The 24,068-nt window shown below is 54.7% G+C and overlaps 7 protein-coding genes across 7 annotated transcripts; 3 read left to right on the top strand and 4 right to left on the bottom strand.

Annotated features, from left to right (window-relative positions):
• Nucleotides 1-1,147: 1,147 nt before the first annotated feature.
• Nucleotides 1,148-4,240, bottom strand: C8A04DRAFT_15302 (von Willebrand factor type A domain-containing protein; the record flags this gene model as incomplete). Its single annotated transcript, XM_062778434.1, has 3 exons — nucleotides 1,148-1,534; nucleotides 1,580-1,904; nucleotides 2,106-4,240. 3 exons carry the CDS (start codon nucleotides 4,238-4,240, stop codon nucleotides 1,148-1,150), a joined length of 2,847 nt encoding a protein of 948 aa, XP_062633426.1.
• Nucleotides 4,241-5,713: 1,473 nt separating this feature from the next.
• C8A04DRAFT_32472 (PAP2 superfamily-domain-containing protein) lies at nucleotides 5,714-7,198 on the bottom strand (the record flags this gene model as incomplete). Its single annotated transcript, XM_062782106.1, has 3 exons — nucleotides 5,714-6,024; nucleotides 6,102-6,675; nucleotides 6,758-7,198. The coding sequence occupies 3 exons, from the start codon at nucleotides 7,196-7,198 to the stop codon at nucleotides 5,714-5,716; spliced, it is 1,326 nt and encodes a 441-aa protein (XP_062633425.1).
• Nucleotides 7,199-9,481: 2,283 nt separating this feature from the next.
• C8A04DRAFT_40252 (putative siderophore iron transporter protein) lies at nucleotides 9,482-11,335 on the bottom strand (the record flags this gene model as incomplete). The annotated part of the gene is made up of 3 exons (XM_062784878.1): nucleotides 9,482-9,570; nucleotides 9,627-11,073; nucleotides 11,129-11,335. The coding sequence occupies 3 exons, from the start codon at nucleotides 11,333-11,335 to the stop codon at nucleotides 9,482-9,484; spliced, it is 1,743 nt and encodes a 580-aa protein (XP_062633424.1).
• A 2,675-nt stretch (nucleotides 11,336-14,010) lies between these two features.
• On the top strand, nucleotides 14,011-15,156 carry C8A04DRAFT_32470 (uncharacterized protein; the record flags this gene model as incomplete). Its single annotated transcript, XM_062782105.1, has 1 exon — nucleotides 14,011-15,156. The coding sequence occupies one exon, from the start codon at nucleotides 14,011-14,013 to the stop codon at nucleotides 15,154-15,156; it is 1,146 nt and encodes a 381-aa protein (XP_062633423.1).
• A 166-nt stretch (nucleotides 15,157-15,322) lies between these two features.
• On the bottom strand, nucleotides 15,323-17,843 carry C8A04DRAFT_40250 (uncharacterized protein; the record flags this gene model as incomplete). Its single annotated transcript, XM_062784877.1, has 4 exons — nucleotides 15,323-16,479; nucleotides 16,539-16,797; nucleotides 16,872-17,377; nucleotides 17,678-17,843. 4 exons carry the CDS (start codon nucleotides 17,841-17,843, stop codon nucleotides 15,323-15,325), a joined length of 2,088 nt encoding a protein of 695 aa, XP_062633422.1.
• Nucleotides 17,844-20,997: 3,154 nt separating this feature from the next.
• C8A04DRAFT_40249 (uncharacterized protein) lies at nucleotides 20,998-21,621 on the top strand (the record flags this gene model as incomplete). Its single annotated transcript, XM_062784876.1, has 1 exon — nucleotides 20,998-21,621. The coding sequence occupies one exon, from the start codon at nucleotides 20,998-21,000 to the stop codon at nucleotides 21,619-21,621; it is 624 nt and encodes a 207-aa protein (XP_062633421.1).
• Nucleotides 21,622-22,240: 619 nt separating this feature from the next.
• On the top strand, nucleotides 22,241-24,026 carry C8A04DRAFT_40248 (serine carboxypeptidase S28-domain-containing protein; the record flags this gene model as incomplete). The annotated part of the gene is made up of 3 exons (XM_062784875.1): nucleotides 22,241-22,351; nucleotides 22,416-23,527; nucleotides 23,585-24,026. The coding sequence occupies 3 exons, from the start codon at nucleotides 22,241-22,243 to the stop codon at nucleotides 24,024-24,026; spliced, it is 1,665 nt and encodes a 554-aa protein (XP_062633420.1).
• Nucleotides 24,027-24,068: the final 42 nt, after the last annotated feature.

Genomic DNA, 24,068 nt, shown 5'->3' with positions numbered 1-24,068 from the left:
GGGATTTTTGTGTTTTTTTTTTTTTTTTTTTTTTTTTTTTTTTTTTTTTTTTTTGTTTTTTTTGGTTTGTTTCGGGGATGTCGTTGGAAATGTAATTAAACCGGAATTAATTAGAAAGTATCGCTGTGTCGGCGTCTTATTCCCCGCGTGTTGCGCTCGACGGTGTCGCCGAATCCAATAACAAAAAAAAAAAATTGAAGGGGGGAAGGGGGGAAACTCCCAGTTAATAAATACCCCAGCCCGTTCCCGTTGCCATGTCAGTCACAAAATCCCACTCTCGGCCGTCTAGCCGGTTACCAGGCAGACCAGACCAGGTAAGGCACACTCCGGAAGTTACACCCCCACCACTAAAACCCTATATCCGGCAGCCCAAAACTTCCACAGCACTTTGTTTCCAGCACCCATGCAAGCCACAGGAGTTTGCCCCGCATCATGCATGGCCTCTTCATTCGGCAAAGGTTAAACGAGGAAACCTCTCTCCCTCCCATGACGCGTCACGGCTTCGCAGCGGACATTGTTCCGCTCTCCGCTTCCGCTTCGGTGACTGAAGCGGAAGCGGAAACGGGAACGGAGACGGGAAACCCAATCGCGAGGGAAGGAGCGAGGGTGAAAACCTGGACTCATGTCAGGGGCAGCAAACTTATGTGACTCACTCATCTGAAACGTCACGGAATTATTGATAATTATTTTAACGACAGGTGTGCTTGTTACCTATCACACCAGGAAACCCATAATCCAAGCGAGATGCTAGGATGGTTCTATTGTTACTTTTGTTTTTCCTCGCTGAGGACTTACTTGGACGGACGAAACCCGGACAGAATTAACTTCTCAAACCACATTCTTAATAGAAGTGAGCAGAGCAACGAACACAGCGTTGCTGAACAACCAAATCCTACAGTCAATGGATAAGACTTTATTCCACACTTCATCAGGGGTTTGGCCAACAGTTAATTAAGAACTAGATTCACAAGTTAAGAAAATACTGCGAAAGCACCTAATAATCAAGCTCGCACCTCACTCAATACCGGGAAGATACAATAACCCAACCAAGTAAACACTTTGGAAGCTCCCTAAAAAGCCGGTAATCCCTTAAGGGGCAAAAAGAAAAATATCCTCCAAACACACATGTTAACCCCCTTTAACTCCCCTAATTCCTCACGTTCTCCCAAAACCGCTTCACCGCCTCACAATACTCCTCCACACCCCTCTCCTCCCCCTGAATCTCCCCTAACTTCCCCTCCAACCACATGTTCGCCTTCTCCGCCAACATCTCCCACTCCTCCGCCTCATCCGCCATCTCCTTCTCCAAAAACGCCAGCGCCAACGCGGTCGCCAAGGCATCCAACGCAGACCCAGAAACCTGGAACCCAGCCTTAGCCGCCGCCTGCGAGAGCGTCTTCTCGTCCAGCTTTCCGCGCCCGATGACCCCCAGGAGGCGTGGCTCACAGGCCCAGGATCCCTCGAAAGTTTGTAAGTCGACAAGCCGGTTCAGCTGATCAGCTTGTGATAGCTTTGAGAGGTCCTCCGGTTCCACCTCTTCAAGTTCCTCCTCCGTTTCATTCTCTCCAATCTCGGGGACGAAACTGGGGCCGTCATCCATCAACCCAAACCCCTGGTCGTCAGACTCTTCGTCTTCCTCGTCTTCGGAGGGTAGAATGTTGCGCATGCCCTTCGCCTTCCTGCGTGGCATCCCGACCGTACTGAACCCTGAATCCGAATACATATCCAGCTGTGCTATCTGCGCCTGCGGTGGAGCTGCGTAGCTCCCGAACGGGCTACCACCGCCCGGGGCAGGTGGCGGAGGCACCGCTGCGCTGGCGCACATAGCTACGGGTGCAGCAAAGGCTCTGGGGGCGAAGCTCGCTGTTGCCGCTGGAAAGAAACAAGTGGTTAGCAATCCGGGTCTAGCCAACGAAACTGAAAACTGTATAGGCTTACTAGAACTCCTCGCCTCCCCGATGGAACGGTTTCGTATGCTTCCTGGGTCACCTGCAGACGCCGATGAGCTGGGTTCAGCCAACGCAAGATAAGAATGTGTAGACTTACCAACACCAAAGAGGTGCCGGCGCCGTTTGCCTCCTCCATTCCTTGAAGACGCCGATGACTCGGGCTGAGATGGCTCCTCTTGCTCGTGCCTCTCCTCATTACCCTCCACTGCCACAAACGAACACCACTTGCCACCAACTTGGTGTGTCACGCCTAGCCGGACCGCCTCGCGTTCGACCATGTCCTGGAAACGGCCGGGGTACTTGTCCTTAACCAACTGAGCACCATCCGCAGTGCTATCCTTGGCGTGGAAAATCCAGCCGCGGCCGTCCTCCATCTCGCGAATGGCCTTGCGGGCTGCCAGCTGGTGGATCGTCTCCGACTTCTCCTCGAGCACCGTCACCGGAATCTCGAGCGCGATCGGTCCGTGGCGCGAGGTGCCGCGGAGAATGACGGACTTGGGCTGCTTTTGGATGGTCTCAGGAGAAAATAGGACGTAGACGGTAGTGCGGGAGTAGGGCAGAATCGGGGGGATGAGGAAAGGGGCCTGGAGAAACTTGGGCTCCGAGATCGCCGGGACATGTGAGTATTTTCCGCCCGACGAGGTATCGAGCGAGGCATCGGCCATCTCGACGTCAGGATCGGCGGACTTGTCGAAGAAGGATATGGGTTTCTTCTCCTCGGTTGTCGTGGCCCCTTCCGATGGAGTCGGTTCGTTCACATCCAAGACCAACCCGTCCAAAACCTTCTCGACAATCTCAAATTCGTCTTCCGCATCCGCACCCTTTGCCTCGCCCTCCTTGCCGTACTTGATTTCCAGCTTGTAATCGTCAATATGCGGTGTGAGAGATGCCTTCAGCATCCGCACAACCTTGGTGTTCATCTTTTCGTCATCCCCCACCGACTGCGCAAACCCATGCCCTGCTTCCGCCACGCCCTCGATCAGGGAATGGCTCACATCGCTCCCGATACCCAAGCTAAACACCCGCGCGCGGCCCTTGCTCTCGGCAATCTTCTCATTGAGCAGCTTAAAGAGCGCAGCTTGGTTCCAGATCTCGCCATCAGTCAGCAGAAACACCTCCAGATCCATATCGGTGTATCTCTTCTTGAAGGCATCCTCCATAGGGTCATAAATGTCGGTGCCGCCAAAGTCCGCCTCAAATGTGTCGACATAAGCCGTGGCCTTCTTGAGGGAAGACTGGTCGTACGTCTGCGAGCCATCGGGAAACAGGAACTCGTGCCGTGAGCCAAAGGAGCAGATGTTGAACTTGACGCCCACGGGAAGCGACTTGAGGAACAACTGCAGCGCAGTCTTGAGATTGGCAATGTTCGACCCCATCATGGAACCAGAGCGATCGCAGAGGAAAACAATCTCGGGCCGCGACGCGGGCAAGTTGAATTTGGGTACCAGCGTGGCCATCAGTGCGCGGTGGTTCGTCAACGTCGGGTGTGTCTCGAGCACGGCCACAGGGTCGCCGGTGTTGGTTGCCACGACCTGCAGGACAAAGTCGTCTCCGAGCTCTGCGGTCGACAAAGCCAGGGTGGCCGAGGCCTTCTGCAGTGACATGTCGGCGCCGCGAGCCGCACCCTCGGCAGTGTTACCAAGAGTCACCGAGATCGGATGAGATGGCGACTGGACATTCTTGACGTTGGAACCCGCGGGCAGCTCGACGTCGACCACAATGCTGATGCCGCTCTTCTTCTTGTCGATGCCAGTACTCGGCTCCAACTCGCCGGGGTAGTCGCCAAACCGTGGCGCAATACTGGTCGGGATGGTGAACCGGATTCCATCGATGCCCACATCCTGCTTTAGCTCACCGAGATACGTGATCTCAATCTTGAGCTCGGCATTCTCGGGCACATTGCCGATCGTTGTTGTGAAAACATCGCTGGCTTCCGGCAGCTGCTCCAGTAGCCCAGCCGTTTCGCCACGGTCCACGGCTTCCTGGTACGTCTTTTTTGCCTGAGCGCGCTCTTTAACAACCCCGCGGATAACCCGTTTCTCGTTGATGGTGCAGACAAAGTCAACGACCGAAACGCCCGCGTAGAGAGGGAAGGTGTACCGCAGCTCCTTGAGCTTCTCCGACTTAGGGTTGACGAAGTTTTGTGTGAGGGTGGTCCGGCTGGTCGACGAGACGATCTTGGTATGGGCTGAGAGTGACAGTTGCTGGAGGTACTTGCGTTGGGTGTGGTATGCGTAGCGGGGGTGCGGGACGATGTAATACAGCCCGCAAACGTGACCGTGATCAGCCATCTTTGCTTGTGAATCGGAGGAAGGACACTAAGACGATGTGTAAAAGGTAAATCCCAAAAATTAAGCCCAGAATAATGTTGGAGCAAAGTGCTGAGCTAAGTCGAAGTTCAAGATATGCCCGAAACAGGCAAGTCTGTCCAAGTCAGGGTTGATCCGACTGCTGGTGGTCGTGAATGTGGATGAGGACTTGTTGATGAACAATGATAAACCAAAACTCTCCCAAGACTTATCCACAAGAGAAAACCAAGCTTTATACCAATCCCCTCCCCAAGATCAACCCTCATGACGAATGTGCCCTCCCTCTCAGCCCTACCACCATCCATGGAAAACAGGCAACAAACCGCCTTGGCGTCAACCCCAAAGCGGCAATCAGTCATCCTCCAGCGAATCAGATCTCCCAGATCGCCCACGAGATCCACCTTTCCGCCCCCACCTTGCCGTGCTTGCCAACCGCTAGCAATGCTCAATTGTGCAAAAACCCTCTGCGAGCAAAACGAGGAGGGCCGCAGCAACACCACCGACACTGTTGGTTGTTGCACTGAACCCGTCATCAAACTGCCACCTAATCCAACCGCTTCTCCACATTCCGGCCAACCAACACGGACAAACCCCTCACTTCCCATCCAATATTCGACTCACCAGGCTGACTCACCGGGCTAAAAAGGGGTCTGAGCTGCAGGGAGCTTGTGTCCGGGCCCGTCCCATCTTCTCCATGACGTTGCACCAGGCGCCGTGTAAGTGGTCGGATCTTAAAGGAGGGTTAGGGTTCAGAATGAGTAGTACCGAGAAAGAAAATCCCAGTCCATCTATCAACAAGTTTGGGTCCAAGATTACAGCTGCTAGCAACAACCCGTCGACGTAGAGTCGCAGTACGGACCTGCGATATTGAGGCATTGATGACTAAGAGTTAAAAATCGAAAACGAAAGGGGAATATGTAAAGAAAAAAGCCAAAAGCTCACCACCGGGCCTCATCTCGGTGATAAGGCCCGGTGGCTACGAAAAGCCCTGATGGGCTTTTTCGATGCGACGCTTGGGGGGATCGAACCCCCAGCCTCTCGATTCGGGTCCCTCCCAATACCGCTGAACTAAACACGCCGGTGCGTGAGTTCTATTGGGAGGTCGGTGGCAGTGGGAGCTGTGGACTGGGTTATATACTGCTGAGGAAGGAGCGGGATTCATGGCCCCAGCAGGAGTGTAAGATGAGGTGAAAGATAATCATTGGCGGCACGGAGGTAGGCAATCACCCACAAAATGGTCTCATACTCCTCTTTATCTTTCAGCGCCCTCGACCACCATTCCCTTCCACTAGCCAGTCAACGGTCTCGGACGACCGGATTAATCCTGTTAATGCACATCAACCCCTATTCCTCAAACCCCCCGTAGCACGTTGGCTGAAGCGAAGCGCGCCTGCATCTTCTTAACCACTGCCAGCGCTGCCCCTTAACGCTCCATCCTCTTGTACCCAACTCCCCTCACGGCTTATGTATCCTCAGGGTCGCCAAAAAATAATCCTCCAGCGGGACCAAGTTCAACAACACGTCGTTGCACATCCACGCAACGGTGCACGCGACCGCTCCTGCCACGGCATCCAGCACATAGTGGTTAGCTGTCGCCACGATGGCGGTCAGAATGATGGCCGGGTACACCATGCCAATGGCGATGATTACAGTGCGGCGGCCGCCAAGGGAGAGAAGCGACTTGCGCTTGTTGCGTAGGAGTGGGACGGCGGCGATGGTCAAACCGATAAGGAACGAGTATCCAAAGTGAAGGGACGGCATCGCGGCTAAGTAAAGGGGAAAGTTAGCTTACCTTACTCCAGGTTCATCACAAACAACACTCCGACGGAGCTAGGGTGCTCACCATACTGGTTACAAAACCGATTTGTAGTCCAGACACTGCTGTCACCGTCCGCGCCGTGCACAGTGTCGATAAACCCGTACCCCTTGGCCTCCTCAGAGTTCTCTCCCATGTAGGTAGGATCGCTCAAAAGTCGTGGCGGCATACATGGCCAAAATGTGAAGACAATAAACGCCAATAGATTACACATTGCCATGGTCCGCCTCCGTCGCTCGTAGATCGGCGGTCCGAAAGCAGGCGCCCGCTCTCGCCAGTTCTTCAGCGTGGCCGGCCAGTGCCCGTCCGACCCGTCTCTGTATCTCTCCTCCTGTAACAGCTTATGTCGTGGCCGGGCGATCGTGATGTGGTACAGGATGATCAGGTAGAGGATAGTACCCGGAATGTGGATAAACGAATACGTCTTGTTAGTCCAGCGCATCAGCGTGGGCCTTTTGAGGAACCATTGTTGCACAGCAGGCTCGACAAACAAACCAAGAGCTTGTTCAGCATGGATAACCTGAAGGCCGTGTTCGCGCGCGGTGTTGACCGTGGACTCTTGGAGCGTGACAGCCGTAAAGGCGCGACCGAGTTGATAGACCTACACACGTTAGGTATTTGTTCGGGTGGGAGTAAAGGCTAGGAAAGGGGGCCGAAATAACCGCCGCTTCTTGTCGACATACCCAGTAGATCAGCGCCCAATACCACACCTCGACGAGGAACGGAAACCTCTGGAGCACCCGGCTGAGAAAACGGTCCTTGAAGATCTCAGTATTCGGTGTCGTGACCTCCTTCTCCCAACCCAGACACCGCAATCTTCGTTTCCGCCACCGCGGTGCCGTCTTTGCCGAAACATCATCCATGAGAGTATCACTCGAACTGCTGCTAAAGCGGCTCAGTGTAGGCGGCAGGAGGGTAAGTTCGTCTTCTCTGGCGCAGCCTGTTTCGACATCGTCGTTGGTCTCGTGATCCGCGGCGTACTTAAGGTGCTGCCATGGTTCCGGCCGAGTGGAAGACCGCGGTAGCCCGAAGTTGGCACCGCTAACCTTGTTGCGGTTAACGATGGTGCCAAACACCAAGAGGCTGACCACAATCAGAGGTTCCAGCATCGCACCAAGCGCCATATTTCCCGGAAGGATGTTTGGGGCCAAACGCAACCGGCGACAAGGTATGATATTGAGGAGAAAGACGAGAGAAGCCGGCTTGAATATTGAAGATTGGTCATAAAAAAGGGGAACGGACGACAACAGATGGGAGGGGTTCTGTTATCTGATCACCCAAAGTTTACAGCGGGTGGACGGGCGCAATGACCCTCACTTCAATCCATCGGGCCCGCAAAACACGGGCAGTCGTTCTTTCCCGGTGCGATCCATGACACCACAGCAGATGGAAGGAGCAACCGGAACACAGAATCTTGGCAGTCAAGGTTTTTCAGAAGTCGGGTGCCACTTTGATTCCACGCCAAGTTCAAGGCTCGCACGACATGTTGGAGGACATGTTGACCCACCAATATTTGTGACCTCCAACGGTGTTGCTAGGTGGGCTCTAACCTCCAAACCGCCAAGGGACCTGCTTGCTAGCATATCTTCAACCACGAATAGTTCGGAATTCGGGACGTGGCCATGGCCCGAGGCAAATGGGGTCTGTGAGCCCAAGAAAAGGAGGAATGGCGGGAGACAGAACATAGGGAATAACCAAACAAGAAGGAGTCTTCGGTTTCGGTTTAATTCAGGCACAGGATGCCAGTATAGGTGTTCCATTCCCAAGGATTTATTCTGACGTCGGATGAGTCGGAACATTGAAAGGCGGAGGAATTAACCCTTCTAGTGGATGTTAGGTGGACCGGTGTTTGTGCACACTGCAACTTCCCTGCAAAGAGACAGTGAAGACACGCGGGCCGCAAAAGGCCATGGATCCATGGATGCCGGTAGGTAGAGTACTCTTCGGCATGACGTCTTCGAAAACCGTTCAAAATGGAATCAGGTCCGTGGAGAAAAGTGATGGAAAACCTTGTGATACGACCGGTTCAAGTTTGTTACGTGATATCTGAATCTAACGTTGTACAAATAACGTACCGAGGGTGCTCGCGTGCAGTGTTACTCCTTGCGGTTATCCCCACCAAATCACGATTCTTGCTGTCGAAAGAAGATCACACTCCTCCATAACAAGATCTCAAGAGATATTGACCGTCGAGGAGTTATTCCGACAGGCGAGTTGATATCGTATCATGAAGAACAAAAGATTCTTAATAACCGGGATAACGGCCCATCAAGAGAGCCCGAGATACCTCGGTGATGAAGTCCATCGCGGCGTTCATCCGCGCCGACCCCCGACTCGGACGGTTCGGGGTCGAATGGCGATCCACACTTCCGTCATTGATTGAAGTGAACGGAAGTCAGGTCCGTCGCCAAGCTCTTGGAACGGGGCCCACTTACATGCGCCAAGCCCAAACCACAATGTCCAAAACAAGGGGGCTTCACGATGGTCAGAACTTAAAATCGTCGTTCCCAGATTATCTTCGTGTAGGAGTGCCGCTGCGGAAGAGCTTTGCATATAAAAAAGGATCAAGATCTCATAACAATTCCCCTTGGTGAAAGGACCAAGTATGAATAAATCAAGATCAACTCCCAGTTTTGTTCCGCCTCCGGGTGGACTTTGATCTCGGGGGGGGCGGAGACGCCGGATATACCGGCCCCGCATCAAGCATGCTTCCCGAACTCGTGGGAGATTTCCGTATTGGGATGTCCCAAAACGGCATGTGGGGTCGAATAATTCGAAAGAAACGGCGAAGAGACATACTCACCGGCTCGCTGTGGCCAAAAAAAGCGGCAGACCCAGTCCCTGGATAACTTACTTTGCTACAAAAGTGAAAAAAGACCAAGAAGAATAAACCAAAAAAAGTAAAAGATGACAAAAAAGAGTAAATCAATCAAAATCTACCAAGGTTTGATCGAATGTTAATGGATTGGACTTGAGCTATCTGTTTGAGTGTGCCGCTTTTTTTTTGGCCACAGCGAGACTGGCTGGGGAAAGGGTGTCGATAATGTTAAAGGTAAGTAGGCGCTGTTCAGCACGATATTGTTGAAGCGGCGCAATCCGTGGGGAACTTGCAAGGCAAGACCGAGTAACGTTATTTACTCCCTTACAGGTAATTACCTCTAGAGCTGAACATTCACGTATTTCCAATAACTACTGTTGTTTTAACGGAGGGATTTTGTGATTGTAAACTATTCGAGACGAAGGGAAACGAGGCCATAGTAAGTAATGCTCATGAATCGGAATCAGAGTGTCAATAATTAAATAGTACTAGAGAGACGATAACCAAGTCTACCAGTATTTCAACCACTTAACTATGCTGTTGAAGCAGCTTTAATCATCATTCCAATTCACCTTAGAATCCAATCTCCTTACGCAGAATCCACCTGTCCCTTTTTCTCAATGGGGTTATCAATGAGCATGTTGAACTCTTTCTCCTCCTCAATGATAAACAGTGAAGCTAGAGGAAAGTTAGCCCGGATCAGATTCACGAATCAAACACAATTTAACACATACCGAGGGCCGCGAAGGCGATGAAACTCCCAGCCGTTATCCAAACGTTGCGAAACGCCACCACATATGTATTCAAAAGCACATTCGTACCACTCTCGATAATTTCAGGGGTAGCGCCTTGGATGCCCCTGAGCGCTGTCTCATTCCGCTTTACCAGCGCGGCCACAAAGGACGGGATACTGCTCGCTGGCAAGCCGTCAGGGACAACTACCTCCCTCGCATTCTGCTCCAGCCGACTCATCGCGTCGTTAAACACCGCATTGTACACCGCTAACCCGACATTCCCGCCCAACGACCGCACCGAGATAAAAAGCCCGCTCGCGACGCTAATCAACTCGGGTGGCGTCGACAACTGCGCGACCACAATCAAGGTCGTCAACAAGATCCCAAACCCGATCCCCATCATCGTCCCGAATCCCCACACCGCGTGATCGCTATCCCGCCCACTGGCTGCCATGCCCGCGAAAAACACGACCAACAACATAAAGCCAGCCACCGTAATCCACCGTACCCGGCGTGTCCGTGTCGAAGCCCACCCCGCCACACATCCGAAAATAGCAGTGAAGATGAACTTGAAACTGTACCGCACCGCGACAAGCATGGTATCAGACGGGGTGTACAGCAAACTGACTTGGAAGGAGAAGTAGCTGTTGACAGCGAAGAAGGCGAGCCCTTCGAAAAAAATGGCGAGGCACGCGAGGCCGAAGTTGCGGTTGCGGGAGAACAGGCCGTGGTGGAAGAGTCCGTCGCGTTTCCAGCGCGTCTCGTACACGATCAGCACTATGGCTAGCGCTACGCCCACGGCAAACGTCGCGCTCACGCGTGGATCGGTCCACTCGTAGGGGTTTTTGGAATACGACAGGCCGACGGAGAAGAGAACCAGCCCAGCGGCGAAGAGGAAGTTCCCGGTCCAGTCAAGCTGGGCTAGGCGTGTGCGGTGCGAAGAAATCCCCAGTTGGCTTGGAAGAGGGGGTGGGTGGTAGACGACTGCGCATATGAGACCCGAGACTGCGAACCAGGCCATGGCGGCGTAATAGTAGTTTTGGAAGCCGGGCGAGTCCGGGCTTGCGTTGCGGTTGAGGGCTGCGCCCATGAACAAGCCGACAAGACTGCCGAGACTGCCAGTGACAATGGCGCATGCTTGGGCCCAACCCCGCCAACGGCGTGGCAGGACTTCGGAGGCGACAGTGTGCAAGAGGGGTTGGGCGCCAAATGCCGCGCCGACGAGGCAAAAGCCGGCGATGGCCATGTTAATGGAGGTCGCGCGGGCGATGACGGCGGATCCGACCGCACCGATAAGGGTCGGGGCAACGAGGAGCCATTTGCGGCCCCAGTAGTCGGCGGCGCGGGATACAATGGGGCTGAGGACGACCGTGAGAATCGCGATGGATCCTGGAAACCAGACGACTTGGCTGCTGTCATTGAAATGAGCCCCGATGGTTTGTCCTTGCTGTGTAGTGTGAGCAGTGAATGCTACTTTCAGAAACTGAGGAGAATTTACTCACCACGCCAGCGCCTACGAGGCTAAATAGCTGAGCGAAGTAGATAAGGCATACTGCCAGTACTGCTAGGAATGTCCTTGCGGACAGTCGTGGAGCTGACTCCGGTAACTCGTCGCTCGCGCTCCCAGAATCCAGAGCAGGTCGGTCTGAATTGGCCCGATGCTGGCTGCTTTGGGGATTTTGAGGGTTGGAATGTTGTAAAGAACCCATGGTTTTCTCAGGTGCACGCATAGATGATAAGTGATGAACGTGTTACGGGGGAAAGAACATGACTTCGTGAGGAAAGCCGAGGAGAACACCACGGGCACTGTCATCCTGTTCGGACTGTAGGTTGTCCGCATCACTTGGCTGGTTTGCTCAGGTTTAACTACCCGAGCCCGCCGCTGTGCAACGAACACACGTCTCGGAGTTCAACTGGATCCAGCTGAGAATCTGAATCAGTCCAACCCTCCAGCGGTGCGATCTGCGGGCGGTGTGCAAATGGCGGCCCATTCAAGGGCTGTGACTGTGGTGTGATGGAAAGGTGGTGGTTTCTGTGAAACTTGACTTCACACATCGTCTCGCTGATAATTACGTCCTGAGAATTGGACCAAATGTGTCGGGCATATCGTAGCGATGTACAAGGATGGATACGAGTCAGTATAACAAATGAATAGACTGGGGCTCAGTAGTACAGCAGCGTTGCTTGAAGCTTCAATTGGGTTATACTTGTCGGCCCCAAGTATGTAGTTTTAGTTCCGTTGTTCGTGGGCCGTGGTAAGGGCTTTGAGTTAAGAAGTATTCGGGTTTTTGTCAACTTAAAAATTAATGTTGAGAAGACGCAATGCAGGGGATCCGAGATCTTGTGGGGCACATTCGACATCACACCAAAGCTTTGCACCTGAGCGATCGCTTGGTTGATTTAGAGTCTTTTACGGCGGTTCACAAGCAATTAACCCGTAAGAAACTTCTTGAAGGGTTCTTTTCAAGAGCTCTTGATCGAGGCGACGCCGAAGGTACAGTTGGTGGGCACTTGCAGTGGGTCACGCCTGGCGCACAGCAGATGGCTAAGGCTCCACCTCTTGTTGAGGGAAGGAGCTTTCGAATTGGCGTCATGTCGTTGTCGCGCAGAACAAAATCTTCTCCTCTTCAAATCTGGCCTCATCATGACGCTCCTAGGAGGACCACGGTTGCGACACGCAATTAAAATGCCCCTAGATCTTTTCGATGCGTACGAAACTGGGATATGGACACCCGCAACAACCGACGTTCCACCCGCTCAAGCGTTGAGCACCATCATCAGCACGGATCGAATGACAAACCGACCTCGATTCAAATGGCAGCCTTCGATCGTCTCGACCTCGAATTCGAAAATGAACGAGCCGACAGTGACATATTCTAAGAAGACATCGTCGGGATGACCACCAAGCCAGCATGAGCCAAGCCCCAGGCAACATCGCGACCATCGGGCAAGGGGATTCACAGCTTCGCGATGTACCCAATGCGGAAGTGCTGCGATAGCCAACTCTTTCTCAGTAAGGTGGGGGCCTCCCTCGACCCGTCCAAGAACAGATGTCGGCAAACAACAGGTTGTGTCCTGGCGTTCCTGCTTAAAGACTGAATTTGCCGCCTAACTGTGAGTAGACTTGGCGCGTTCTCATCGCATCTCCGTACTTCCAATCAACAACAACCTCCAAGGTTGGTTGGTATCACCAACACAACACCTTGGACTCGACTGGGTGTTACGCGCCGCCCGCTTGCCGATGCTCATCTTCTTCACCGCTCGCGCATTTGGCCCCCATCAGGCTCGATCGGTATCAACTTCGGGCGGTTCTGTCCGCGCGATGAATGGATGCGGGAACCCAAAAATTGGGCAGCAGCGGTGGTGGTGGGAACTGGTTATGGGGTGGTTGCATGGGTCGCATCAATTGGTCCGCTGCACCGGGCCGCCTATTTTTGAACCAACGGCCCGGGGCGCGCCGGAATCGAGATCAACAGGCCGCTCCGGACGGCGCTTCCAAATCCCCATTTTGCACCTGGGATAGGAAGGCGACGAGTTCTTCACATGCAATGAGTCAACGCTTGGCTGCAGGTCTGCTTGTTGGCCACATTTGGCCAAAGATAGGCAACGAAGGGCAACTCCGGGGGTTCGAGTGGCGGTCATTGGTGGCCTTGCGCCGCCTTGCGTTTTGGTGTTGCGTATTCCCAGTTTCCGTTGCACGGGGAAGATGCGACTTTCTCAGCTTGTGGGGCGTTGCAGCGGGCGATCGCTGGTGGTTCGCTGCTTTGCCGCTGGTGCGAGAGCAGCCGAAATGCACACTGCCCCATCAGGCCGGTTGTTGGTTTCCCCTGCATTTTGCCAGCAGACACCAGAGGTGAGTTTCTAGCCATTCTCAGTGGTTTACGATCGTTGACCCAGATGTTCTCACTCGGCGGCACCTCAGGCAGGGTTCCCGTGCGCCTCCAACTCTCCAAATCGGGGCCCGAGATGTCGTTCCAGGTTGGACGGCGTGGTGGATGGTGGTCACTTGCCTGTGTGTTTTAGGTGGGTGGGGACAGCGACACGCCCCGGGACTGGCTGGTGGTGCGCCAAGGGTCGTGGAGGGGGACACATGGGTTGGGCAAGGCTCGCGCTTCCCGTGCCGTCCTCTTTGCCGCCAACAGTGCTCTGAGTGAGATGATAAAATGTTGGCGCCCGGGTCGAATTGGCCGTCTCTTCAATCTCTCCTCGAAGTCAAGGCGACAAAACGGAATCATCACGACACCAACGCAGCCACGGGACACGACGCCAGCCTGAGAGGACAGAAAACGCCCAAACTGACTCAACGCCGAATGCCCTGATCCCTGTTCCAAGCCGACAGCCTTCCCCTGCGCAGAAAACAGGCCGGTAGGCACCATAGCTTAACATGCCGTCCGGCTTGCCCAACAAATCGGGGTCCGAGGCCGAGCTCTCGGCGGCTGAAAAGAGTGAAAAAACGCCAGAGTTCGCTGTCTTCGAGAACTTGGACCTGGAATTCAACACCGACCTGGAGACCGTCTCGCCGGGGCCGGGGAAGAGATTGCTGCTGACAACCAAAGAGGGTGTTCAAAAGAAATACCTTCCCGGCCAACCACGCTTCCGGTTCGACAGGGAGCAACCTGTCATCGGTAACCAGAAGCTGGATCTCCCGACGTACCTTGTCGACAACCACAATACTCGTGATCTTGACGGGCTCATGAAGTTCATGAAGGTCCTTTTCGTGCAGACTCCGTACTGGAAGCACATCAACCCGCTGCACCACCAAGCATCCCATGCTCGTGCGATCAAAGTCACGGAAAACCCAGGCCTCCACCTCGTCTGGTACTACGAATTGATGTACATTAAGCCCATCCCGGCGTATTTCTACAGCAAGGCCTTCTGGGACTATCTTAAGGATCACGACAAGGGTGCCCGCGATGAGGACAAGATTCTGGGAGCTTGCCTCGGCTTCATGCGGACATATTATATGCTCATCCAGTACGAAAACGACTACAGGGAAGCCTGCAAATTGCACATCATTCCTCCTAAGAGCGACGGCAGTACCCCAACCTACGAAGAGTGGTGCAACTTCATCCTCCCATTCGCCAAAGTCCTCGACAAGGAGACCAACCGCCGTTACCATTACGGCGAACTCCGGCTCTCTCGCATCAACCGTGTCGCCTTCTTCTGCAAATTTAGCCTCGCCTACTTTCACATCTACCCACAATGGGGCTCGTTCCTAGAACACACCCTGACACCGGTCATCACTATCTTCGCGATTTTTTCCACTGTGCTCAACTCCATGCAGGTTGGGCTCGCAGCCCTGGATTCGAAGGGCCAGAAGGACCAGCCACCGGGCCTGTGGGGCCAGTTCGTCGAGGTATCCATATGGTTTCCCGTGGTTGTGATGGCTTCGATCGCTCTTGTACTCTTATTGGCAACTGCGGGTATGGCAACTATGGGCATTAAGGACTACCTGCGTGGGAGAAAGGTTCGTGCAGCAAAGAAAGCGGGTCAGCCGGTTGATCCAAAGAGTCATGGAATGATCCGGTAGTGGGTGGTTTGGCAGCATTTTTATTGGTGGTACAGTACGGGCTTGGATTCTAGCGGGTTGTTGGCCATTTCTTTCTATATCGTTTCGATCTATGATCTATGTACACAAGGAGCCTGGCGTTCGGGGGTCTTTCGTCACTTCTTCTGCTCGCCGCCGCTTCCGTTCGTTATATCCCACTTCCCCCGTTTGCGCCTGCAAATTCAGCCCGCTTCACGCCAAAACGTTCGCCAATTGTTACGAGCCCACCGACCACCAGCAATTTCCTGAACGCGGTACCGTCTGCATCATCCCCGAACCCCGTCTCCAGCGCTTTCTGCACCACCTCCCAACTCACGAAACCAAGCTTCTCGACGGCCTCACGCGTGCAGATCCCGCGCAGCTTGTTGTGGATGGGTCCGTCCTTGGGCCACCGGTTAGGCGCGACATAAGGGTGCTTCTTGCGGTCGTACAGCTCCTGCGTGATGTACGGCTTACCGGCCTCGCGGAGGATCCACTTCTCGCTAAACAGGCTACCGACACGTTTGGTACTGCCGGACCACGGCAGGCCCCCCTTGCGGGCGACATTCTTCTCGTCCGGGGTGTACACCATCTTGACGGTCGGCGGGAGCCCGTTGACGTACTCGGACAACACATGGTCGAGGAAGGGCGGGCGCGCCTCGATACTGTGTGCCATCTCGGTCCGGTCGCCCAGGCATGTCAGGAGGTTGTTGGCCAGCAGAGACCGGCTCCAAAGGTACTGGGAGCTGTGCAGCGTGTGCCACTTATTCCGGATCTTCTCGCGGGCCTCTGGCTGGGTCTGCGCCAGTTGGGTCGCAGCCCAGTTGTACCCGGCATTTTGCTCGCGTACCCAGGGCTCAAAAAGGTCCAAGGTCGCTTGCCACGTCTGGGTCACGAACGGCATTTGGACATTGTTGATCTCGCGGAACGTCTCCGGGTCGGGTATTCCGTGGTTAAACCACCCCGCGCGCGAGGTCAGTACGCCTTTCAAAGCCTCGAAGGACTTCCCCCAGAGGTCCTCACGGAGGGCATTATCGCTGGCCAGCGTGGTTTCGGGCATAGCCAGGTCAGGCTCGCCGAGCACGTCCAGGGCGAAAAAGGGGTAGCCGGCGAAGTGCTCGTCAGATCCCTCGCCAGTGAGTACAACCTTGAAGCCGTGCTCGCGAGGGACAGTGGACAAGCAGAATTTCCCGACGCTGTTGAGGTCCAGGTTGTGGTGTTCACAGTGGTAGACCGAGTCGGCGAAGTTCTCGGCGAGAGCTTCCTCGTCCATACGCTTCTTGAGAATCTGCACACCTAGCCAGTTGGCCGTTCGCTCGGCAATGTCTACACCTGGTCAGCATTCGGGACATATCGGGGGGAAGAAGGGAGGAAGCGCAACGTACCGGCTTCGTTGAAGTTGTCGTCAGTTGGGAACTCGATGCTGAAACAGCAGATTCGCTTTGTGGCGTCCTGGTTGCCCAACTTAATGCCCTCATCTTTCACGAGATGTGTCACAATGCCCGCGAGCAACGATGAATCGATACCGCCCGAGAGGTAGATACCAATCGGCACGTCGGCGCGCAGCCGCATCCGGATCGCATCAATCAGCCGCTCCCGCACTCCTTGCACCATCTCGTCGATCGATCTCGTTTCTTTCTCGCGCTACCAGCCGACAGCGTTAGTCAATGGTCCCATCGGCCAAGGCCCACCGTGCATTCCAGGTTGGGCGAACTCACCTTGTCCTTATAATCCATGTCCCAGTACCAACCCTTCTTGATGCTCCCATCCACGCCAACCTCGACCCACCCGGCAGGCGACACCTTCTGTACCCCGTGGAACAGCGTCTTCTCCCCCAGCATCCACGCGCCCGTGGCGATTGACCCGACGTCCCACTCAGGCTCCCATCCCAGGCCCAACCATGCCTTGGCCTCGGCAGCGATGAGCAGGCGGTCCTTGTCGACGGTATAAAACAGCGGTTTGATGCCGAAGCGATCGCGCGCGAGGATGATGCGTTCGGCGCCGGGTACGCGCTCGTCGTACAGCACGAGGGAGAATTCACCGCGTAGATGGGTGAGGAAGTCGGGCGCGCCGTAGACGGTGTACAGGGCGATGACGAGCTCGGTGTCGGCGTGCGAGGGGAAGTGGTAGCCGTGGACAGTCTCGAGCTCGGTGCGCAGAGCGTCGTTGGGGTCGTAGATCTCGCCGTTGATCACGGCGTGGATTTTGTTGTCGGGCGAGTGGTCTATGCGGCATTTGTTAGATGGTCTGGAGTGTATTTTTTGGTATATTATGTGTGTTTGTGCCGTTTTATTGGCCTCATCTCTCCTTGTCTTGGTTTATTGTATTCCTTTCTGGGTTTTGGGATCTAGGGAATTCAGGATATATCGGGCGTACGTACGGGGCTGGTTTCCGGACTCGGAAAGATCGTTAATGGAGAGACGGTTATGTCCAAGGCCTACAAACAGACACCACCAATGTTAGCGCTTTTGTTTTTACCTTAACCTGAAGCAAAGGAGGTTGATGATATGCTGGGGAACCGTACCGACAGAACCATCCTCATTGATCCAGATGCCCTTTGCGTCTGGCCCGCGGTGGGCGATGAAGTTGAGGCCTTTGCTCAGACCGGCTTCCAGGTTGGCGCGTTCCTCGTCCGAAGCCGTCTGGCGCTGCCGCCGGTCAAGGCGGACGCTGACGCAGATTCCGCACATGGTTATCGTTTGTTGTCGGTTTTCGTCGGTTGGGTGTTGGCGATTTGTCTGTTCAGGGTATCGTCGTCTTATGTTATTAAATATGGGATGGTAATGGTAAGGGATATATGCAGGTAGGGCTGAACAGAGGGAAATAGGACACAGCAGGCTGAGGAATCACATAGTTTTATACAAAATAAGAAAGTAATAATTACAAATTCCACGAACCATCCGAAGGGCTTAAACCAAAATATGCAAATTATCGGCGCACGTTGTTCACCCCTCCCCCCTCCACTCCCCTTCGCCATCTGCCGTTGGAACACGACTCGGTCGGCAACCGTCGAACCGAAGCTCAGGTAGGTAGCCCTCAAAGACGCGAAGTCCGTACCGCACCCCCCCTGGATGTTTCCCCACCTTGGACACTCGTACAGTGTATATGTACATCAATTAAGGTACTCCAAAATATCACATCAGCTTTGCTAGTGTAGGCTCCGACTACTACTGTACATGGAAAGGCGCTGGGGCACAGTGTATGCGCTTTTCTTATTTCCCGGTCATCTTTCAGTGGGTGTCGGCTGGGATGGGATGTCCCTCTACAGCCGTGTGACGTCGCAGTTCTGTTGATCCAAGGGCTATCCCGGCCCGGTCATAAGCTTTTGTGGCTTCGATGAAGCCCACGGGCAAGGGGTCGGCGCTAGCTTGGCTCCGACTGCCGACTGGGCTGATATTCGGCTATGCTTTCTTTCGGCTTCTCGCGAATGACACGCCTTGGCTTTACGAGCACTTTTGATCACTCATCAAGAATTGAGTAAGAAGTGAGATGAGACGAGATGAGGGTACGATGGCGACGGTGCCCCGGTGGCAGAGATGGCCGGAGATGGCGGAGATGGACTCTACCTAGCGGGGAAGAGGGGATTGTCCTACTTTGCCTACGCAGAATGTACAGTACAGCATGCTACCTTGGTCGGGGTTTTTTCGTTGTTGTTGTCGGTCGTTGTTGTTCCCGCGTCGGGCAGGTTACGTTTATTGTGAAGGTGGGGCATGAAAGCAAGCTCAAAGTGGATTCTTGCATTCCGTTGCGGTATGCCCGTTGGTTGGCAAACTTTTTAAGCCGGGGTCCTAAACTTGATGTGTTACATGTCTTACCTAACGGGATGTGTGGTTCAATTGGGTAATAGTTGGGGAAAAGGGAAGCTTTGCCGTTGAATGGGTGGTCGTCCATGTCCATACTGCGTACAGTATGTCAGCTGTTCAGCTTCGATGGGGGAGGTGAGCGCACTGTATCATGTCTGATTGTGGATTTCCGTTTTGGGTGGGGATTGCGGGGTGGAGGGGTACAGGACAGCGCTGATCATCGGACGGCGGAAAAGCTTGGAGAGAAAAAGAGAGAGCGAGAAAAACTTGGCTTTTACTTGGCTGCTTGTTTCTGTTGAAGGAAGTCTCGAGGTGAAGACCTGCATATTTCCGAGCTCTGTCCGCGCTCGGGGAAAGCGCGATTGGGGGCCGTGCTGGAGCTCGGGGTTATGGTTCGCGTTGTCGAAAATGTCGAGTTGGAGATAATTGTGGGGTTACCTCGGCTGGCGGAATGAGTGCGAGGGGCTCGGAATGACGAGTTGATGCCTGGGTGATGGAGGCAAGTCCTGGGTTTCTCTCGTACGTTTGCCGCTTTGCATGTTGTGTCTGAGCTAAAGCAAAAGAGCGGTGGATGTAGGATGTGACATGGGGTTGTTGATGGTTTTGGGTGTGAATGGCGTGGCTCGGCCGCTTGATCGGGAAAAGGTCCGAACTGATTTGAAAAATAAAGTTGGGAAACAAGGTTAAGGCTGGGAAAGCGCACGAGGCTCACTCAGCTGAGGTAAGAGGGTGAAGGCTTGGTGTCGTCTGGAATTTATGATGCGTAGTCAGTTAAGTATGTTTACGCTGAGTGATACCACTTGCTACCGCGGTAAGTGTTTTCCTCATCATTTAACCTCTAGAACCATTCAGCCTCATTGTGGGAAAGAGTTGAGAAGTACTGAGGTTAAACAGTGGGGCGAGGCGACCAGAACCGAAGCTGTGCCTGGCAGGCTGCATTTGCAGGATCGAAACTTGCTGCTGACGGCGACGCACCTGGCTATTGATGCGGGCGTTGGTCCAGTCGCGACATAGCTTGTTTTCCGACGACGTCCGTCGTGGATCAGAAAAGTATCCAAATTAAAATTTCGACGTGGTTGGTATTGTCACAGTGGGTGTTGTGGGAAGTGTTGAGCCATCGGAGCTTCATTTGGATGAAAGATGGGTATGTTCGTTTCGTCTTGGCGCAATCGGTCCCCAGCGTGAAAACTCGACGGTAACACAAGTTAGTAGTCCGTACTATACACCGGTTTTGCCTCTAGGTACTTCGTACACGGAGCCGAAGTCACCGAGGCCACGGCTTTTGAAGCCTGCCGGAAAACACCGAAGCTGGGCTCGGCGTGATCATTATGGGGCCGTGTTGGTTTACCCCGGATTTCTCCAGGGCCGGGCCGCCACTGCTGTCCACGGGACGTGCCTTGTCCAAAAATATGAAGTCGGCCGGCAGTTTAGATGCTCGGTGAGCGTCTACCATTTCATCATTGCTTTCCAGATTGGGAGTGCGAGTCGGTATTTACAACACGAGTTTCGTGTTCGGTCGACGGAAAAATGAGGCAACAATTGACTGCAGCTGAAGGTTGATGCATTGCAACTAAACTAACGCAGGGGCAATGAAGAAAGGAAGACGATTTCGACAATGTTGCCGTTCTCGAGGTTTCGGAGTCGCCAGCCGACGATGGTTCTTACTCAGTACACCGCGGCGATCCTGCTCGACAACTCAGGATCGTGGCGGTTTGACGACGGACACGAGGTGCTGAATCTCTTTTTGTCGCCGCTGCTCGGGCGCGAGGGTTGGTGATGGGTGGAATACGAATTGCTGCAACGTCAACTGACTGGCTCGTCCAGCCGCTGCGGCCCCATTCGCCGGACGGCAAACCAGGAAACGGGAACCCACCTTCCAGCCATCGCTGGGATCTCGCCCTCGGGTAGACGATCGATCGCGACGATAGTTAGTTAAAAGCCGGTGTCCTCCGAGTTCAAGTTGTGTGTAAAGAGGACCATCTCACAGACATCAGTAACTTGAGCAAATCAACACTTCAGCATATCCATCACCACATCCAAGATGCGCACCACCATCGCCACCCTCGCCCTCGCGGCCGCAGCCACTGCGCTGCCCAACCAGAACCGCTGCCGCGACACCACCTCCAAGGGCTTCACACTCACGGCCCACGTGACCAACCCGGACATCGACATCACCCCGTCGGCCGAGGGTCTCGTCGTCAGCTCGGCACACACCGGCGCCGGCCTGGCCGCCGCGGTCCTCAGCGACAGCACCCCCCGGCTCTTCTACCAGAACGGCTCGACCGCCAGCCACGAGAGCACCCTCCTGACCGACAGCGGCACCCCTCCCTTCCCCGTCAGCGTGCAAATCCAGAAGCAGACCGACGCCCGCCGCATCATCGACATTAGCGTCGGCCAGGGGTCGCCGGCGTACGTGGACGAGAAGGGCTTTGCGGTTAACGCGTTTGGCCCAGGCACCTTCCTTGCTTGCCACGAGGTTATTCCGTACTACAACCAGACGTTTGTCACGCTGCAGTATATCTATGGCGAGGTGCCGACCTCGGGTGACGACCAGGGCGATTGTGCGGTTATTGAGTTGCATGCGAAGTGCGCTGAGTTGAATGAGCTGCCGGATGGGAGCCTTGCGAGCCACGAGTTTGCGCAGGAGGTCGCTTGCCAGGCTTAGGAATGTTGAGATCTGGGGAACCTATGAGGGGAACAGGAGGAGTCAACTGTTGACAAAACTAATGCTGGGTAATTGAGTATTGAGACTCCTAATACACTAGTCATAATGCGTGCAGGCTAAGGTACCTAGAAAAGAACGTTAATTGACATTTGTCGCAACGAAACCCTACTGCCGAACAATCTGCCATCAAGGTGCACCTGCCCGCTGTGCCAAGTCGCACGCAAGCCAACCCCACAGCGGCCCCTATCGGTTTGGGACTTGTCCGGCCCGACACCACCTGTCACTGGCCGGGCATTGCAGGCGTGCAGATCGTCATCGCCCAGAACAGGAAGCTGCGAAGCATGCCCTGGAAGGCCTGGGAGGAGGATTCGCTTGGAAGCTTGGGACTTCGTATGCTGCCAACACGAAGCGTTCCCCTGTTGACCTTCCACATTCGCGACCAGAATGTCACTTCTCCACGCATTGCAACAGTGGCTTATCAACTCTTTCGGGACAATTTTAGTTTGCGGGTGAGGACGGGAGTGTCAAAAAGGCGTGGGATCGCACGCGAGAGCGAAGGTAAGTACTTGTTTCTTTTTGTGCTGTTTTACAGTGTTGTCGTCAATTGTATCTGTTCAGCATGGCGAGACTTTCTGGTCTTGCCGTGGGCGCTGCGTGCCTCGCACAGCTTGTCGCGGGCCTTGGCGGAGTGCTTGATGGCGTGCCGACGCTCCGAGATCCCAGAGGACAGGTAAGTATCCTCTCAATCGGTGCTTTTAAAACAACAATCGCACGGGATACTGACCCATTTTCAGTTCAACCGGCGACAAGACCGCGCTGCCCTCGCAGCCCGGGACGCCGCGGAGCTGTACCCCGTGCACACGCTCCAGGTGCCAATCGACCACTTCCACAACGACAGCATCTACGAGCCGCACACGGACGACAAGTTCCCGCTGCGCTACTGGTTCGACGCGAGCCACTACAAGGAAGGCGGCCCCGTCATCGTCCTGCAGGGCGGCGAGACCAATGGTGCCGACCGTCTCGAGTTCCTCCAGAAGGGCATCGTCGCGCAGCTGGCCAAGGCCACCCACGGCCTCGGCGTCATCCTCGAGCACCGCTACTATGGCGAGAGCTACCCGACCCCGGACTTCAGCACCGAGAACCTGCGCTTCTTGACTACCGACCAGGCGCTGGCGGACATGGCGTACTTTGCGGAGAACGTCGTGTACGAGGGACTGGAGCACCTGGATTTGACCTCGGCCAAGAACCCGTACATTGCCTATGGCGGTTCGTACGCGGGTTCGTTCGTTGCGTTCCTGCGGAAGCTGTACCCGGACGTCTACTGGGGCGCCATTTCCTCTTCCGGCGTGCCCGAGGCTATTTGGGACTTCTGGCAGTACTACGACGCGCACAACGCCTACGTGGAGAAGGATTGTATCGAGACCACGCGGAGGCTCACTTACATGGTCGACACTATCCTCATCGGCGAACGCTACACTGAGTACCCGCAGCGTCTGAAGAATGCGTTTGGCCTCGGTAACCTCACTCGAAGCGACGACTTTGCGTACACTATCTCGTACGGCATCTCGGGCCTGCAGGGCCTGAACTGGGACCCGGCATTGAACTACACTGGGTTTGGGGAGTACTGTGGGAACCTGACTGCCACGACGAACCTGTACCCTGAACTTGCGGGGCTAGAAAAGGAGGCCCGCGAGCTGCTCGTGGCGGGCGGCTGGGAGGATATACTTGACGAACTCACGCCCAAGCTTCTCAACTACATTGGTTACGTGGATGCTACGACGGTGCAGAGTTGCACGGACTCGGGGAGGACGCAGGATAGCTGCTTCACAAACTACAACACGACCTACTACCAGCAGGACGACCTGTCGCAGGACTGGCGTCTCTGGCCGTACCAATATTGTTTCGAGTAAGTTTCTTTGTTTTCGTCTTTGATGAGCGCGAATGTAGTCGCTAACGATAATAGATGGGGGTTCCTGCAAACCGGCTCCGGCGTGCCCATCACCGATCGCCCGCTCCTGTCGCGCCTGATCGATGTACCCTTCTCGTCCATCGTCTGCCGCGAGGCGTTCGGCATCACCGAGCCGGCGCAAGTTGACCGCATCAACAAGTGGGGCGGTTTCAACATCAGCTACCCGCGTCTGGCTTTTGTGGACGGCGAGCGTGATCCGTGGCGTGCCGCTGGTCCTCATAAAATCGGCCTGCCGCCGCGTGAGAACACCGTCAGCGAGCCGTTCATCCTGATCGAGAATGGCGTGCACCACTGGGATGAGAACGGCCTCTTCCCGAACGAGACCAAGCCTGGGCTGCCGCCGAAACCGGTGGCCGATGCGCAGAGTGAAGAGGCCAAATTTGTGAAAGCGTGGCTGAAGGAGTGGAAGAAGGACTCACGTAGGGGCAGGAAATGATGCGGCGAGTGAGTGAGTGGGTACTAACCAGACCGCAGATAC

The sequence above is a fragment of the Dichotomopilus funicola genome (genome assembly GCF_033296635.1).
Source record: "Dichotomopilus funicola strain CBS 141.50 unplaced genomic scaffold C8A04scaffold_89, whole genome shotgun sequence".
NCBI lineage: Eukaryota > Fungi > Ascomycota > Sordariomycetes > Sordariales > Chaetomiaceae > Dichotomopilus > Dichotomopilus funicola.
The sequence above is the reverse complement of the archived record's forward strand: the minus strand, read 5'-3'. Positions and strand labels throughout refer to the sequence as shown.